Source organism: Octopus sinensis, linkage group LG19, assembly GCF_006345805.1.
Source record: "Octopus sinensis linkage group LG19, ASM634580v1, whole genome shotgun sequence".
In the NCBI taxonomy this organism is placed as follows: Eukaryota; Metazoa; Mollusca; class Cephalopoda; order Octopoda; family Octopodidae; genus Octopus; species Octopus sinensis.
Window position 1 is genome coordinate 40,971,269 of NC_043015.1, and position 13,737 is coordinate 40,985,005.

At 39.4% G+C, this 13,737-nt stretch overlaps 1 protein-coding gene across 5 annotated transcripts in view; it reads left to right on the plus strand.

Annotated features, from left to right (window-relative positions):
* The window catches only part of LOC115222106 (CAP-Gly domain-containing linker protein 3), a 153,756-nt gene extending 143,067 nt beyond the window's left edge, over positions 1 to 10,689 (plus strand). For 4 of the 5 annotated variants that reach the window (XM_029792230.2, XM_029792226.2, XM_029792228.2 and 1 more), the window contains 5 exons: positions 150 to 273; positions 4,945 to 5,045; positions 7,600 to 7,636; positions 8,992 to 9,089; positions 9,997 to 10,689. In XM_029792230.2, the coding sequence (XP_029648090.1) occupies positions 150 to 273; positions 4,945 to 5,045; positions 7,600 to 7,636; positions 8,992 to 9,089; positions 9,997 to 10,247 (611 nt within the window). In that variant the 3' untranslated portion in view covers positions 10,248 to 10,689. The remainder of the gene's footprint in view (positions 1 to 149; positions 274 to 4,944; positions 5,046 to 7,599; positions 7,637 to 8,991; positions 9,090 to 9,996) is intronic. The other variant, XM_029792227.2, reaches the window with a different exon arrangement.
* Positions 10,690 to 13,737: the final 3,048 nt, after the last annotated feature.

Below are 13,737 nucleotides of genomic sequence, written 5' to 3' on the forward strand. Positions count from 1 at the left end.
CTCAGTGATATATTGCTAAAAGAGTACAATGCAGTTCAGTGTCTGAAACTGTGGCAAACACAAACCGAAAACATCCCACCCGTTTCCCATAGCATGTTACCAATATTCTTCAGCATTATGGAATTTCTCTCTCTCTTTTCTTGTTACAGGATGTTGGTATGGCATTGAACTCGACCGAGCTGTTGGCAAAAACGATGGTTCCGTGAATGGTCAGCGCTATTTTAACTGCAAAGCAAAGTATGGAGTATTTGCTCCGCCTTCCAGAGTACAAAAGTAAATAGAAATATTTCTTCATACTCTCATCACTCGTACACCACAATGGACTTCATTATAGTTGTTGTTGCTGTTGTTGTTGCTCAGTTGTTTATTTGCTCTTTGTTCAATGGTGTTTGTTGTTCTCTCTTCATTCATCGCTTTCTCCTCTCTTTCACATGCTCTCTCACTCTCTAATATATCAACAGATAGATAGATGTGTGTGTACGTATGTATGTGATGTACCTCTTTCTCTTTTACTTGTTTCAGTCATTTGACTGCAGCCATGCTGGAGCACCGCCTTTAATCGAGCAACTCAACCCCGGGACTTATTCTTTTCTAAGCCCAGTACTTATTCTATCGGTCTCTTTTGCCAAACCGCTAAGTAACGGGGGCATAAACACACCAGCATCGGTTGTCAAGCAATACTAGGAGGAGAAACACACACACGCATATATATATATATATATACATATATACAACGGGCTTCTTTCAGTTTCTGTCTACCAAATCCACTCACAAGGCTTTGGTCTGCCCGAGGCTATAGTAGAAGACACTTGCCCAAGGTGCCACGCAGTGGGACTGAACCCGGAACCATGCGGTTGGTAAACAAGCTACTTACCACACAGCCACTCCTGTGCACACTTTCATCTTTATGGCTCGTTAACCTGCCCGCAATAACATCTTTCTTTACCCAATTTATTGCCACTTTTTATTCCCTCTTTAAACCTTTTCTGAAAAGTTGCAGTACACCTGAGCACTACATAAAAAATAAGCTCATGAAATATATATTATCATCATCATCATCATTATTTGATATGATTTTTTCCCTCACTGGCATGGATTGGAAAGTTTGACAAGAGCTAATGAGCCAGAGGGTGCCGCCAGATTCTGCGTCTGTTTTGGTATGGCTTCTACAGCTGGATGCTTTTCCTAATGCCAACCACTTAACAGAGTCTGACTGGGTGCCTTTTATGTGGCACCAGCATTGGTGAGGTTGCCAAGAACCCCTCAAGATAAAAACCCTCAACTGAGTGGAGTGGAGACTGAACGGATAAGAAACTATGATAGAGGGGGGGAGGAGTGGGTGTCTTGCAGAAGAGGTGAATACAATGGTTTGCCCACCTGGAAAGTGAGAGAGACAGAAAGAAAGGGATGTGAGATTCAGGTATGTGGATATGAGTCAGAATAGGAAGTGTGAAAATAGTGTGACACATGATAAGAGATTGGGAATGAGTTGGTCACAGAGGATATCAGTTCAGTGCAACATGGAGACACACACACACACATATGTATTCTTTTACTTGTTTCAGTCATTTGACTGTGGCCATACTAGAGCAGTGCCTTGAAGGATTTTAGTCGAATAAATTAACCCCAGGGCTTATTCTTTAAATCGCAAAGACACACAAAAATAGATATATACATACATACATACATACATACTACATACATACATACACATATATATATATAGGGTGGGCTTCTTTCAGTTTCCGTGTACAAGATCGACTCACAAGGCTTTGGTCAGCTCCAGGCCATAGTAGAAGATACTTGCCCAAGGTGCCATGCAGTGGGACTGAACCCAGAACTGTATGGTTGGGAAGCAAGCTTCTTACCACTCAACCACTCCTGCACTCATATATAGGCGCAGGAGTGGCTGTGTGGTAAGTAGCTTGCTAACCAACCACATGGTTCCGGGTTCAGTCACACTGCGTGGCATCTTGGGCAAGTGTCTTCTGCTATAGCCCCGGGCCGACCAATGCCTTGTGAGTGGATTTGGTAGACGGAAACTGAAAGAAGCCTGTCGTATATATGTATATATATAAGTGTGTGTGTATATGTTTGTGTGTCTGTGTCTGTATTTGTCCCCCCAACATCACTTGACAACCGATGCTGGTATGTTTACGTCCCTGTCACTTAGCGGTTCGGCAAAAGAGACCGATAGAATAAGTACTGGGCTTACAAAGAATAAGTCCCGGGGTCGATTTGCTCGACTAAAGGCGGTGCTCCAGCATGGCCGCAGTCAAATGACTGAAACAAGTAAAAGAGTAAAAAGAGTAATATATATATATATATTCAATTATAAATACCAGCAAAGAACAAGCAAGACGTATATGTTGAGTATGTGTAGTCGTAGCATGGAAAACTGGCATTAAATGATGATGATAATGGTGATGGTGATGATGATGATGATTGTGTGTGTGTGTGTGTTTTTCTCTTTGACTTGTTTCATTGATTGGAAGCTATAATACTTGTTTTTATTTGTGGTGCTTATCAATGTCTATTTGTTGAACCACTAAGTTATAGGACATCATCTGATACACTGTTTTCCAAGCAGTCTCAAAATAAATACATGCATACTCACACAAAACATTCATGTATATAAGTGTAATAGGCTTCAGCACAATTTCCGTCTGTCAATTTCACTATAAAGACAACCAGACCAAAGTCCTGGGGCTCAAAAAAAAATACCTTCAAAGACAAAATGGGTCAGCATAACAGCAGCCCAAAGACTGATGCCAATAATAATAATATTCATTTGTACTATTCATGTACTATTCACAAGGCCTGAAATTTTGGGGGAGGGGACTAGTCGATTACATCGATACCAGTGCATAACTGGTATTTATTTCATCAACCCTGAAAGAATGAAAGGCAAAGTTAACCGTTGCAGAATTTGAACTCGGTTGAAATGCCACTGAACATTTTGTCCATCACGCTAATGATTCTGCCAACTCACTGACTTATCATCATTATTATTATTATTATTATTATTATTATCATCATTGAGTGTGTGTGTGTGTGTATGTATGAACTAGACACAAACACACACACACACACACACACACTGATACCATCACATCAAGGGAGATAATGTTTTTCAGATGTAATTCATTGTGTGTGTGTATTGTTGTGAGACTCGATCCCTTGGGAGCCTTTTTTGGCAGCTTGAGATGAATATGGGAATGCTCAGTTGCTATTTCACATCTCATCAGAATTTCCCCTCTTTTTCTCTCTATCTTTCCCCTTTTTTCCTTCTTTCTTACTTGGTGCCAAAAGATCCCTTGCGGCCCCAATTAGTCAGCAAGATTAAAGGCATATGAAAGTGATTCTGTATGTATTTATTCATAACATATACGTTGTTGGCATTGTAAGAAATTTATATGCATATATGTATGGATGTATATATAATATATGCATGTATGCATATATATATATGTATGTGTGTTTATATATATGTATAGAACTAAGAAAGAGAGAACGAATTTCAGAGGTCAGTGTTCATATTTGCTCAATATATTTCTCAGCGTCAGAATACTCCACTGCACACATTGGTGCATTCATATACATAAGATCATCATCATCATTTAGCGTCCGTTTTCCATGCTAGCATGGGTTGGACGGTTCAACTGGGGTCTGTGAAGCCAGAAGGCTGCATCAGGCCCAGTCTGATCTGGCAGTGTTTCTACGGCTGGATGCCCTTCCTAACGACAACCACTCCGCAAGTGTAGTGGGTGCTTTTTACATGCCACCCGCACAGGTGCCAGACGGAGCTGGCAAACGGCCACGAACGGATGGTGCTTTTACGTGCCACCGGCACGGGTGCCAGGCGAGGCTGGCAACGGCCACGAATGGATGGTGCTTTTTACGGTGGCACGTAAAAAGCACCATCCGATAAAAACATATAAATATATAAAAATGCATAAATGTACTTGCGAGGTTGTATGTCTGTACTGAAATCAATGAGGATATTAAACTATGCGGATGGTGAATCATCATCATCATCATCATCGTTTAAACAACGGAAATCCAAATAGATGAGAAAGTTGTTATAAAAGGATTTTAAAAGGAATCTGGAGCAGGTGCAAATTCTGACAGCCATTTCTAGAAGATATAGGTTGGTGGGGGTGAGTTAATTCCAGCCATGACAATCATGTGTGTTTCTCTAATCAGAGTTAATCTAAAGGATTTATAAAAGAGTTATTTAAATCTTAAGTTTTAAGCAAAATGAGAAATTTAAGAATTTTAAAGAATCGAATGCTGTGTTGGAACATACTATTCAGCGCTAATTAGTTGTGTTGTATAAGTTGATAATTATCCCATTTATTTCTTCATTATATATCATCATCATCATCATCATCATCATCATTGTTTAACGTCCGTTTTCCATCTGGCATGGGTTGGACGGTTTGACTAGGGACTGGCAAGCCAGGAGGCTGCACCAGGCTCCAATCTGATCTGGCAGTGTTCCTATTGCTGGATGTCCCTTCCTAACGCTAACCACTATGAGAGTGTAGTGGGTGCTTTTTACGTACCACCGGCACAGGAACCAGTCGGGCGACACTGTCATCAACCATGTTGAGATGGTGCTTTTTACATGCCACCGGCTAAGGAGCCAGTCAGAGGCGGCACTGGCAACAACCCACGCATGAATGGTACTTATTGTGTGCCACCAGCACGGGAGCCAGTCAGGCGGCACTAGCATTGGCTGCAACTACAATTTCTATTTTTGATTTCAATTTAAGATTCTAGCCTTCTAGCCTCCCAGACCCCAGTTGAACTGTCCAACCCATGCTAGCATGGAAAGCGGATGCTAAATGAAAAAAAAAATGTGGTTTGATTTTGATTTCTGATTTTATATATATATATGGAGTGTAAAACCTGACAATGTTTGTTTTTTCTATTCTAAAGGCTTGGTGAGAAGAGATTTAGTTCTTCTGAATCCCTGGATACCATCAGCTGGGGTGCCGTATCGGAGAAGAATGAAAAGCGATCTTCAAGTGAGTTAGGAGGCAAGTTCTTATTGCTTCTCTGTTGTTCTTGTTGTTTACAAAAATAATCTAAAATATACTTCAGTGAAATGTTAGTGCTCACATACACACACTTTGATATACATGCATACATACACACTTATATATACATGTATACACACACATGCATATATATATATATATATATATATATATATATATATATACATACATACACACCCTAATACACATCTGTGCATTGTTATAATCATACATGCCTTCACATTTGCATCATTTATCCTGAATAATTTCCCCGAATCCTTCAAGATATATTAGTTTCAAATTTTTTACACAAGGCCAGCAATTATGACAGAAAGGTAAGTCAGTGACATCAACCCCAGCTACCCCCAAAGAAAGAAAAGCAAAGCTGACCACAGCAGAATTTGAACTCAGAATATAAAGACAGACAAAGTGCTACTATGCATTTCCCCCAATGTGCTAACGATTTTACCATCTCGCTGCCTTAAATCCTTCTGGACATATTACCAAAATGATTTGCTTCCTCTGGAGTTTATATAACAGAGTTGTCTTCCCTTAGACTATCTGTCATCTAAACCTGCTCTTTGCTTCCTCATATTTTGCCCCCCACCCTGCTGCTGGGGATGCTAGTCATGGCACCATCTGTTGCCAACTGTTGTTATAGCATTATTTGAGTATTTTATGGACTACAGAGAATGGAATCATCGTCTTCTGCTACTGAGGCATCAAAGGTAACATGAATATCTCACGGCAGGAATTGAACTCACCACTGCACGCTAATGAATCACTCACCAAAGTACCAGTGTTGCTGCTGTTTACAGCTCAGTAGACTGAGCTGCTTGACATTTAAAATGTATTGATGACTGGCACACACGAGTACTGAAGACAAAATATGAACTGCCGACCTCACAGTTTTCTGTTTAGCCATCAACACAACTCTGCATATTTTGTGTGTGTGTGCACACGCACACATTTTTGTGTTTGTTTACTTTTGTACTTTTCCATAAAATCACTCAACTATGGATGTAGATGTTGCTGTTATTTCCCCTGATAATAGGTCATCCATTGGCTTTGTATCTTCAAAGACTTATAGAATAAGATACCTTTTATTTTAAATTAATTTCATTCATGCACATTGTTTGTTTTCAATTTTGTCGACTGCACAGTATAGTAGGGTCAGTTGGGCACCGTCTGTGAGAAAAACAGTGCCATGACATAATTCACTCTGCTAGATGTTTGGGAATGACATGCTGTACTGTTTGGCATTCTCGCCAGAAGCTCCAATATGTTAATTTCAGAGTGTTTGGGTGTTGATCTGAGGACAGTGCAGAGGATTGGGAAAGAGTTGGATGAGTTCTTATGGTGATTATGAAGGTACGGCAGCTTGGAAAAGTCATTCTGATCGTTCTGATAAGAAAAGAACTCCTGAATTTGTTGGTGAGATCCAGGCCATGATTGACAATGATCCCTCCAAGTTAATCAGGTCCATCACCAGGGACATGGGAGTGTCTGAGTTCCTTATCAGGCAGCTGTGCATGAAGACATTCAGTATTCCTCATACAAGATGAGAAAGGGCCAATTTTTATCCCAAGCCATCAAGGACAAGAAGAAAGACCACACTACGAAGCTTTTGAACAAACTCAAGCATCCCCACCAATCGAACATGCTTTGGTTTTTCTCAGATGAGAAAAACTTCTGCCAGGATCAGATGGCGAAAACACAGAGCAACCGTTGACTGCCGTGTCCCCAAAACATGTACTGAGAGTGATAAAAATCCAACATCCAGTCAACATCATGGTGTTTGGAGTGATCACTTGTGGTGGCAACGTTATGCCTCCATTCATCTTCCCACACAGCCTCACACTCAACATGGAGGCGTACATCAGATGCCTTGAGGAGGTAGTGCTGCCCTGGGTCAAGATGGTGACTGCTGGAAGACCCTGTGTCTGGCAACAGGACTCTGCACAATGCCTCACAATCAGGAGAACCCAGTCAGGGTTATCAGACAATTTCTATGACCACATCACCCCTAACATCTGGCCACCTAACTCCCCAAACTGCAACTCCCTTGATTATTATGTGTGGGGCACAGTTGAGTAAGAGGCCAACAGAACTCTTTATAATACCAAAGATAAACTGAAGGCAAGGATTATGGCAGCATTCACCAACTTAAGCAAAGAGATCTTCCAGAGGACTTGCAGAAGATTCGGAAGTCGTCTGGAGACTGTGGTTGAAGCCACTGGAGATTGTATTGAAATTTACTCTTTAGTATTTCAACATATTTTTATGTTATTTGGGGAAATATTTCTGTTAAAATGAGATGTCAGTGTTATTTTCATTTTTGCGTAATTTAGACAACAATTTATTCACCACACCCTGCATACACACACACACACTCACACTCACACACTCACACACACACACACACACACACACACACACACACACATACACACATACATACATACACATATATATATATATATATATATATAATATATATATATATATATATATATATACTCTTACTAAAATATATGAAAATCATCTTTTTCAGGTTCGAACAGTTCCCGACTAAGGACACCAACAAAACTGTAAGTAGGAACCTATAAATATTATTAGAGATCACTAATGTTGAGCGTGGGGAGGTTGAAGGTGGGTGGATAATGCCAGGTTTGATATCAAAGTGGAGTTATTTTCCTTTACTCCCCTGATACCCATGAGAAAAGGATGAAAATCACAACTTCCACTCTTCACATTCCTTGTAATAAAACAGGGGTGACTACGACCACCCCTTGATGGATAGTTCTGGTTATAAGAGATCATTTATTTGATCGTCATCATCTCAGTATTTATTGCTGTGGCTGTAAGGGGTATTTTATAGAACAATTAGATGTTAAACTGACAACGGTGATGATGATCTCTTTGTGGTTTAGCCCCAGGTCTGCTCTGATCCATCTGACCTATTCTCAAAGACATTTGGGCTGTCATGATCCCATCATTGTTTCTATCAACACCTGGAATAAAGCTATCTTTAGATACCCCCACCTGCCAACTAAAGTTAGTAAAATGGGGATTTTTGTGTTCTTTACCTGTCTTGCACATTACTTGGTAGCCCTTCTTAAACGAGTAGTTTAAAAAATGCAATTGTAAAGTGGTTGGTGTTAGGAAGGGCATCCAGCCATAGAAACTATACTAAAACAGATAGGAGTTCGTTTTAGCCCTGAAACTCACCAGACCCTAGATACAGAAAACAAACAGGATAGCCATAAAAATGCAAAGTTGATACAACTATAAATTCTCCCTCCAATCACATTCTACATCATCATCATCATCATCATCATACATCCGTTTTCCACGCTAGCACGGGTTGGACAGTTCAACCGGGGTCTGGGAAGCCAGGGGCTGCACCAGGCTCCAGTCTGATCTGGCAGAGTTTCTACAGCTGGATGCCCTTCCTAACGCCAACCACTCCGTGAGTGTAGTGGGTGCTTTTTACGTGCCACCTGCACAGGTGCCAGGGGAGTCTGGCATCGGCCATGATCGGTTGGTGCTTTTAACGTGCCATCGGCACGGAAGCCAGCCAAGGTGGTGCTGGCATCAGCCACGTTCGGGTGGTGCTTTTTATGTGCCACCGGCACAGAAGCCAGTCGAGGCGGCGCTTTTTATGTGCCACCGGTACAAAAAATGCCCAACCCATGCCAGCATGGAGAACCGAATGGCATGTAAAAAACACCATTTGAGACTGGTGAGGGAAAGGAGGGAGGTGTCCTCAAGTCAGAGACTTTCCTTGTATGTTTTCAACAGAGTGGACTTTCACTAAAGCCACACCCAAGGTACCAAGTTCTATCAAACTGATTGACCAAAATTGTATTTTGTCCAAAACTGACCAAACCTTGCCACCCCACTCTGCCTTCTTTTATCTAAACTTTTACTTGTTTTGTTCCAGTGCCAAAAATACAAATCCAAAGATTGCCCGTGTGCCTGGTGCCAGTTCAGAGCTGAAGCTTGAGATTGGAATGGGTGTCTTCTGCAGCAATGAATTAGGTTGGTTGGCGTCTTTCTTTTTTTTGTTCTTTTTTTCTTTTCGTTTCTTTTTCCCATTTTCATGGAAATGGTTTCTGTCTATCAAATCGAACATTCAAATTTCTTCGTGATCTGTGTTTTGGGTATGCATAGACATGTTAAGCTGTGTAGAATTTTTGCCCTTTTTTCTGGAGTGTTAAGAAAGCCATCGTCATCATCATCATCATCATCATCATCATCTTTTCATTTTCACTCTTACAAAAGTGGGTAGCATCATCATCATCAACTCCACCACCACCACCATCATTGTAATCATCAAATCATCATCATCATCATCATCACAGGTATCAACATCAAAATATAATAATGATCTTAATGTTCACAATGTTCAGGTTCACTACAAACATAACCATTATCACCACCACTACCACCACCATCACACTCATTGTCATTATCACCATCACCATCATCATCATCATCACAATTATCAATATTACCTGTTGATTACAAGGTGGTGAGCTGGAAAAATTGTTTGCACGATGGGCAAAATGCTTGGCAGCATTTTGTCCGTCTTCATGTTCTGAATTCAAATGCCACCAAGGTTGACTTTGCTATCTCATCCTTTCAGGGTTACTAAAATAAGTACCATCATGCACTGGTAGAATTAAGCTGTGTAGAATTTTTGCCTTTTTTTCTGGAGTGTTAAGAGAGCCATCGTCATCATCCTCATCATCTTTTCATTTTCACTCTTACAAAAGTGGGTAGCATCATCATCATCAACTCCACCACCACCACCATCATTATAATCATCAAATCATTAATTATTGTCTATTGATTACACCCTCCAATCACTGGTTCCGTTACTGTCTTCAGCCATGAGCGATCAATAACCTTTCTCTTTCTCTCTCTCTGTTTCTCTTTGTCTTAGGTGTTATTCGTTATATCGGACCAACAGATTTTGCGGAAGGCGTCTGGATCGGTGTGGAGTTGCGGACTGCGAAAGGTAAAAACGATGGCAGTGTGAACAACAAACGGTACTTCCTGTGTAAACCAAACTGCGGTCTGCTGGTACGACCGAATAAAATCACCGTTCGCGGCATCAATGGTGCCAAACTAATGGGAGGGGAAACGTCTGTGGAGAAAGAGAACAGCTTAAATGGTGAATTAAAAAATAAATAAAACCAGAAACAAATTACGGATCTAAACAAACGACTGACTGGCCATTGTTGTTGGGAGTTTCGTGTTTTTTTTTTTGTTATTTTCTTTTTTTTTTTTTTTGCTCCATCGCTTATGCATGATGGGAAAAAAACCAAAGATGATGCTAGCATGTCAACAAGTGCAGCGAAGAATTGCTCCTAGACATGTAACAAACACATAAAAACACAGAAGGTTCTAGTGTTGTCGAAATACTACGACTGAGGAATTTGAGACAAGACGGTGACTCTGTCTCCTCCTCCTCCGCCTCCCCTTTTACCCCACTATCTCCCATGTATTTCTACACCACCACCACCTCCTACCAATTCCACTCACCCAACATACCAATACTTTTTTTTGGTCTGTATATTTTTTTTTAATATATACAAAAAAAAAAAATTTCATTTTTTCTTCTTTTCCTCCACTTAAAAAAAAATTTTTTTCAGCACCGAAAAATTCCATTTTTTTTTTTTTCTTTTTCATTTCAAAAATATATTTTTTGTAACTAATCAGTGTCATTTTTAATTTTTGTTGTCGTTTATTTTTAATTTCTTTTTTTTTTTCTTTTGCATTTAATATTTAAATTTTTTTTTTAAATATATTTTGCACTCTCTCACTTCTCACCTCCTACTCTCTCTTTCCCCTCTTCTTTTTATTCGTTTATTAAAAAGTTAATTTATTGCTTTTTGCTTTCCTACTGCACATTTGCATCTAAGCGTCATGTGCAATCACTGCACTGTCGCCCCCATCAGCAACGACCACCACCACTACCACCTCCACTAATGTCATCTCAGGTGCTGGAGAAATCTCGTTTTCTCATTATTATTATTATTATTTTTATTATTATTATTAGACAGAATGGTAAGCAGGCTGGGGAAAACGCTTAGTGGTATTTCGTCCACCTTTGTGTTCTGAGTTCAAATTCTGTTGAGGTTGACTATGCCTTTCATCCTTCCAGAATCAATAAAATAAGTACCAGTTATGCACCGGGGTCAATATAACTGACTTACCCCTCCCCCCTCCGAAATTTCTGGCCTTGTGCCAAAATTTGAAACCATTAATTACTATTGTAAACAGTTCTACTACACTATTATTTATTTTTATTATTATTATTATTAATAATAATAATAATAATAATAATAATAGGGCTGTGAGCTGGCAAAATCGTTAGCACACCGGACAAAATGCTTAGTGGTATTTCATCCATCTTTGTGTTCAAATCCTGCTCAGGTCGACTTTGCCTTTCATTCTTCCAGGGTCAAAAAAGCAAGCACCAGTTGATTTAATCAACTCACCCAACTCCCTGAAAAATTTCAGGTCCTGTAGATTATTATTATTATTATTAAACGATTATTATTATTAATTTTATGAAGATGGTGATTGGTGTAACTGGAATGTCAAGAAGGATGGTGGATGATAGAATCCATAGAATATCCGACAATGTCTTGCAGTATGTGGTTGCAAAACTTTTACTCCAAGTTCAAATCCTGCCAAAGTCGACTTGGTCTTTTGTCATTCCAGTGTTGATAAAATAAGGTACCAGTTAGATACTGGTGTCACTATAATTGACCGAACCCTCCATTTTGTACCCTCGTGCTTATGTAAGGATCCAACAAAAAATAGGTAAAACATCAGAAAACTTGTCTTGAGTTAATTACCTCCCTTTACAGTGAGTTCAAACATAATCCAAGGTGAACTTTACCTTTCATTTTTCAAGAGGAGCAGGGATGTCCATATATAAACTACCAGTAATCCACTGGGGTCAACTAGGGGGTCACCTTTATCAAAATCTAAGGTCTTCTGCTGCTGTTAGAATTATTATTGTTTTACTTCTCGGAATGGTCGGATCTTGTTTGCTCTGGTAGATTCTGTGAGAGAGGACAGCAGCCTGTTGCCAGAGGTCCCACAGAGTCCCTTTCTGCACATTGATACTTGGTTGTTAATTATCATGGAAGACATTCAACATCCATTTTATTATCATTATTATTATCATCATCAAGGTGACCAGCTGGTAGAATCGTTAGCATGCTGGGCGAAATACTTAGCGGTATTTCATATGCCACTACGTTCTGAGTTCAAATTCCACCGAGGTTGACTTTGCTTTCATCCTTTCAGGGTCGATAAATCAAGTACCAGTGAAATACTGGGGTCGATGTAATTAACTCATCCCCTCCCGCAAAATAGCTGCCCTTGTAGCAAAATTTGAAACCATCATTGTTATTATTATAATTTCTTGCAATTGGCAGGACTTATATAAATTTAAAATAACCTATATATATTAAATATATAATAATTACATGAGGGAGCCTTTGAGAAATAGCAGCTAAGTCCCCTTCATGTCACAGCCACCTTTCTTCAAAAGCAAAAGGACATTATATAATATAGTCCAAGATGCATTGTGTCTGAAACGAAAAAGGCCCATCTCACACGCACTCACACAAAATCTGTTGGGGAAAGGCATGAATGACTCTATCGCATACCTCAACATCCTTATAACTTCCTGTTCTTGCGGTATAACTCTGATACCAAAAGTAATAGCGCATACCTTGCGTAAACGCCTACACACATGCATAAATATATACATGTGTATGTGTGTGTATTATCATATATATATATATATTATAATAATAATAATAATATGAGGGAATATTATTCCAAACTTACAGGGAAAAATTTAATTTAGAAATACTAAATCAAATTTCACAAAATATAATATATATATATATAAAAATTAGAAAAAAAAGCTACCTTTTATCAATTCAATAATTTAATTTTTCATTATTGAATTGATAAAAGGTCGTTTTTTTCTAATTTATATATATATATGTGTGTGTGTGTGTGAATGATAATTATTAGTGACAGAAGCATTATTAGTATCAAAAGGTAATCTTTATATCCAACTTAATGTGGATGTCGTGTTGGAACATCAAATGCTGCACCATGCGTCCATAAGAAGGGATCTCTTAAGGCTAATAATGCAGTATTTGGTGTTCTAACAAAACGTCCGTATTAAGTGGAGTATGAATAATGTTTTTACTTTGGTCGAGTCAGTCTCTTGCTACTCTGAGTTTTGCCTAGGGTGCGCAGAGGGTGTTCAGTTCCATTGCACGGAACCTTGCGTGAGTGTCTGGTAGAATAAGAAGTAGGCTTGAAAAACAGTGGTCGGGGTCAATATGTTCATCTAAACCCTTCAAGACAGTGCCCCACCATGGCTGCAGCCCAGTGACTGCAGCAAATAAAAAATAAAAGGTACACACACACACACATTTGTGTGTTTGGAACAAATTAGCATAAAACTTTGATAGATTTCAACCCAGATCCTTAAGGATTTTAAAACAGGGAGCTTACATCATAGGGGCTGGGTTGGCTTCAAAAGGATAGCAGAACCAAAGGCGGCGAGCTGGCAGAAACGTTAGCACGCCGGGCGAAATGCTTAGCGATATTTCGTCTGCCATTACGTTCTGAGTTCAAATTC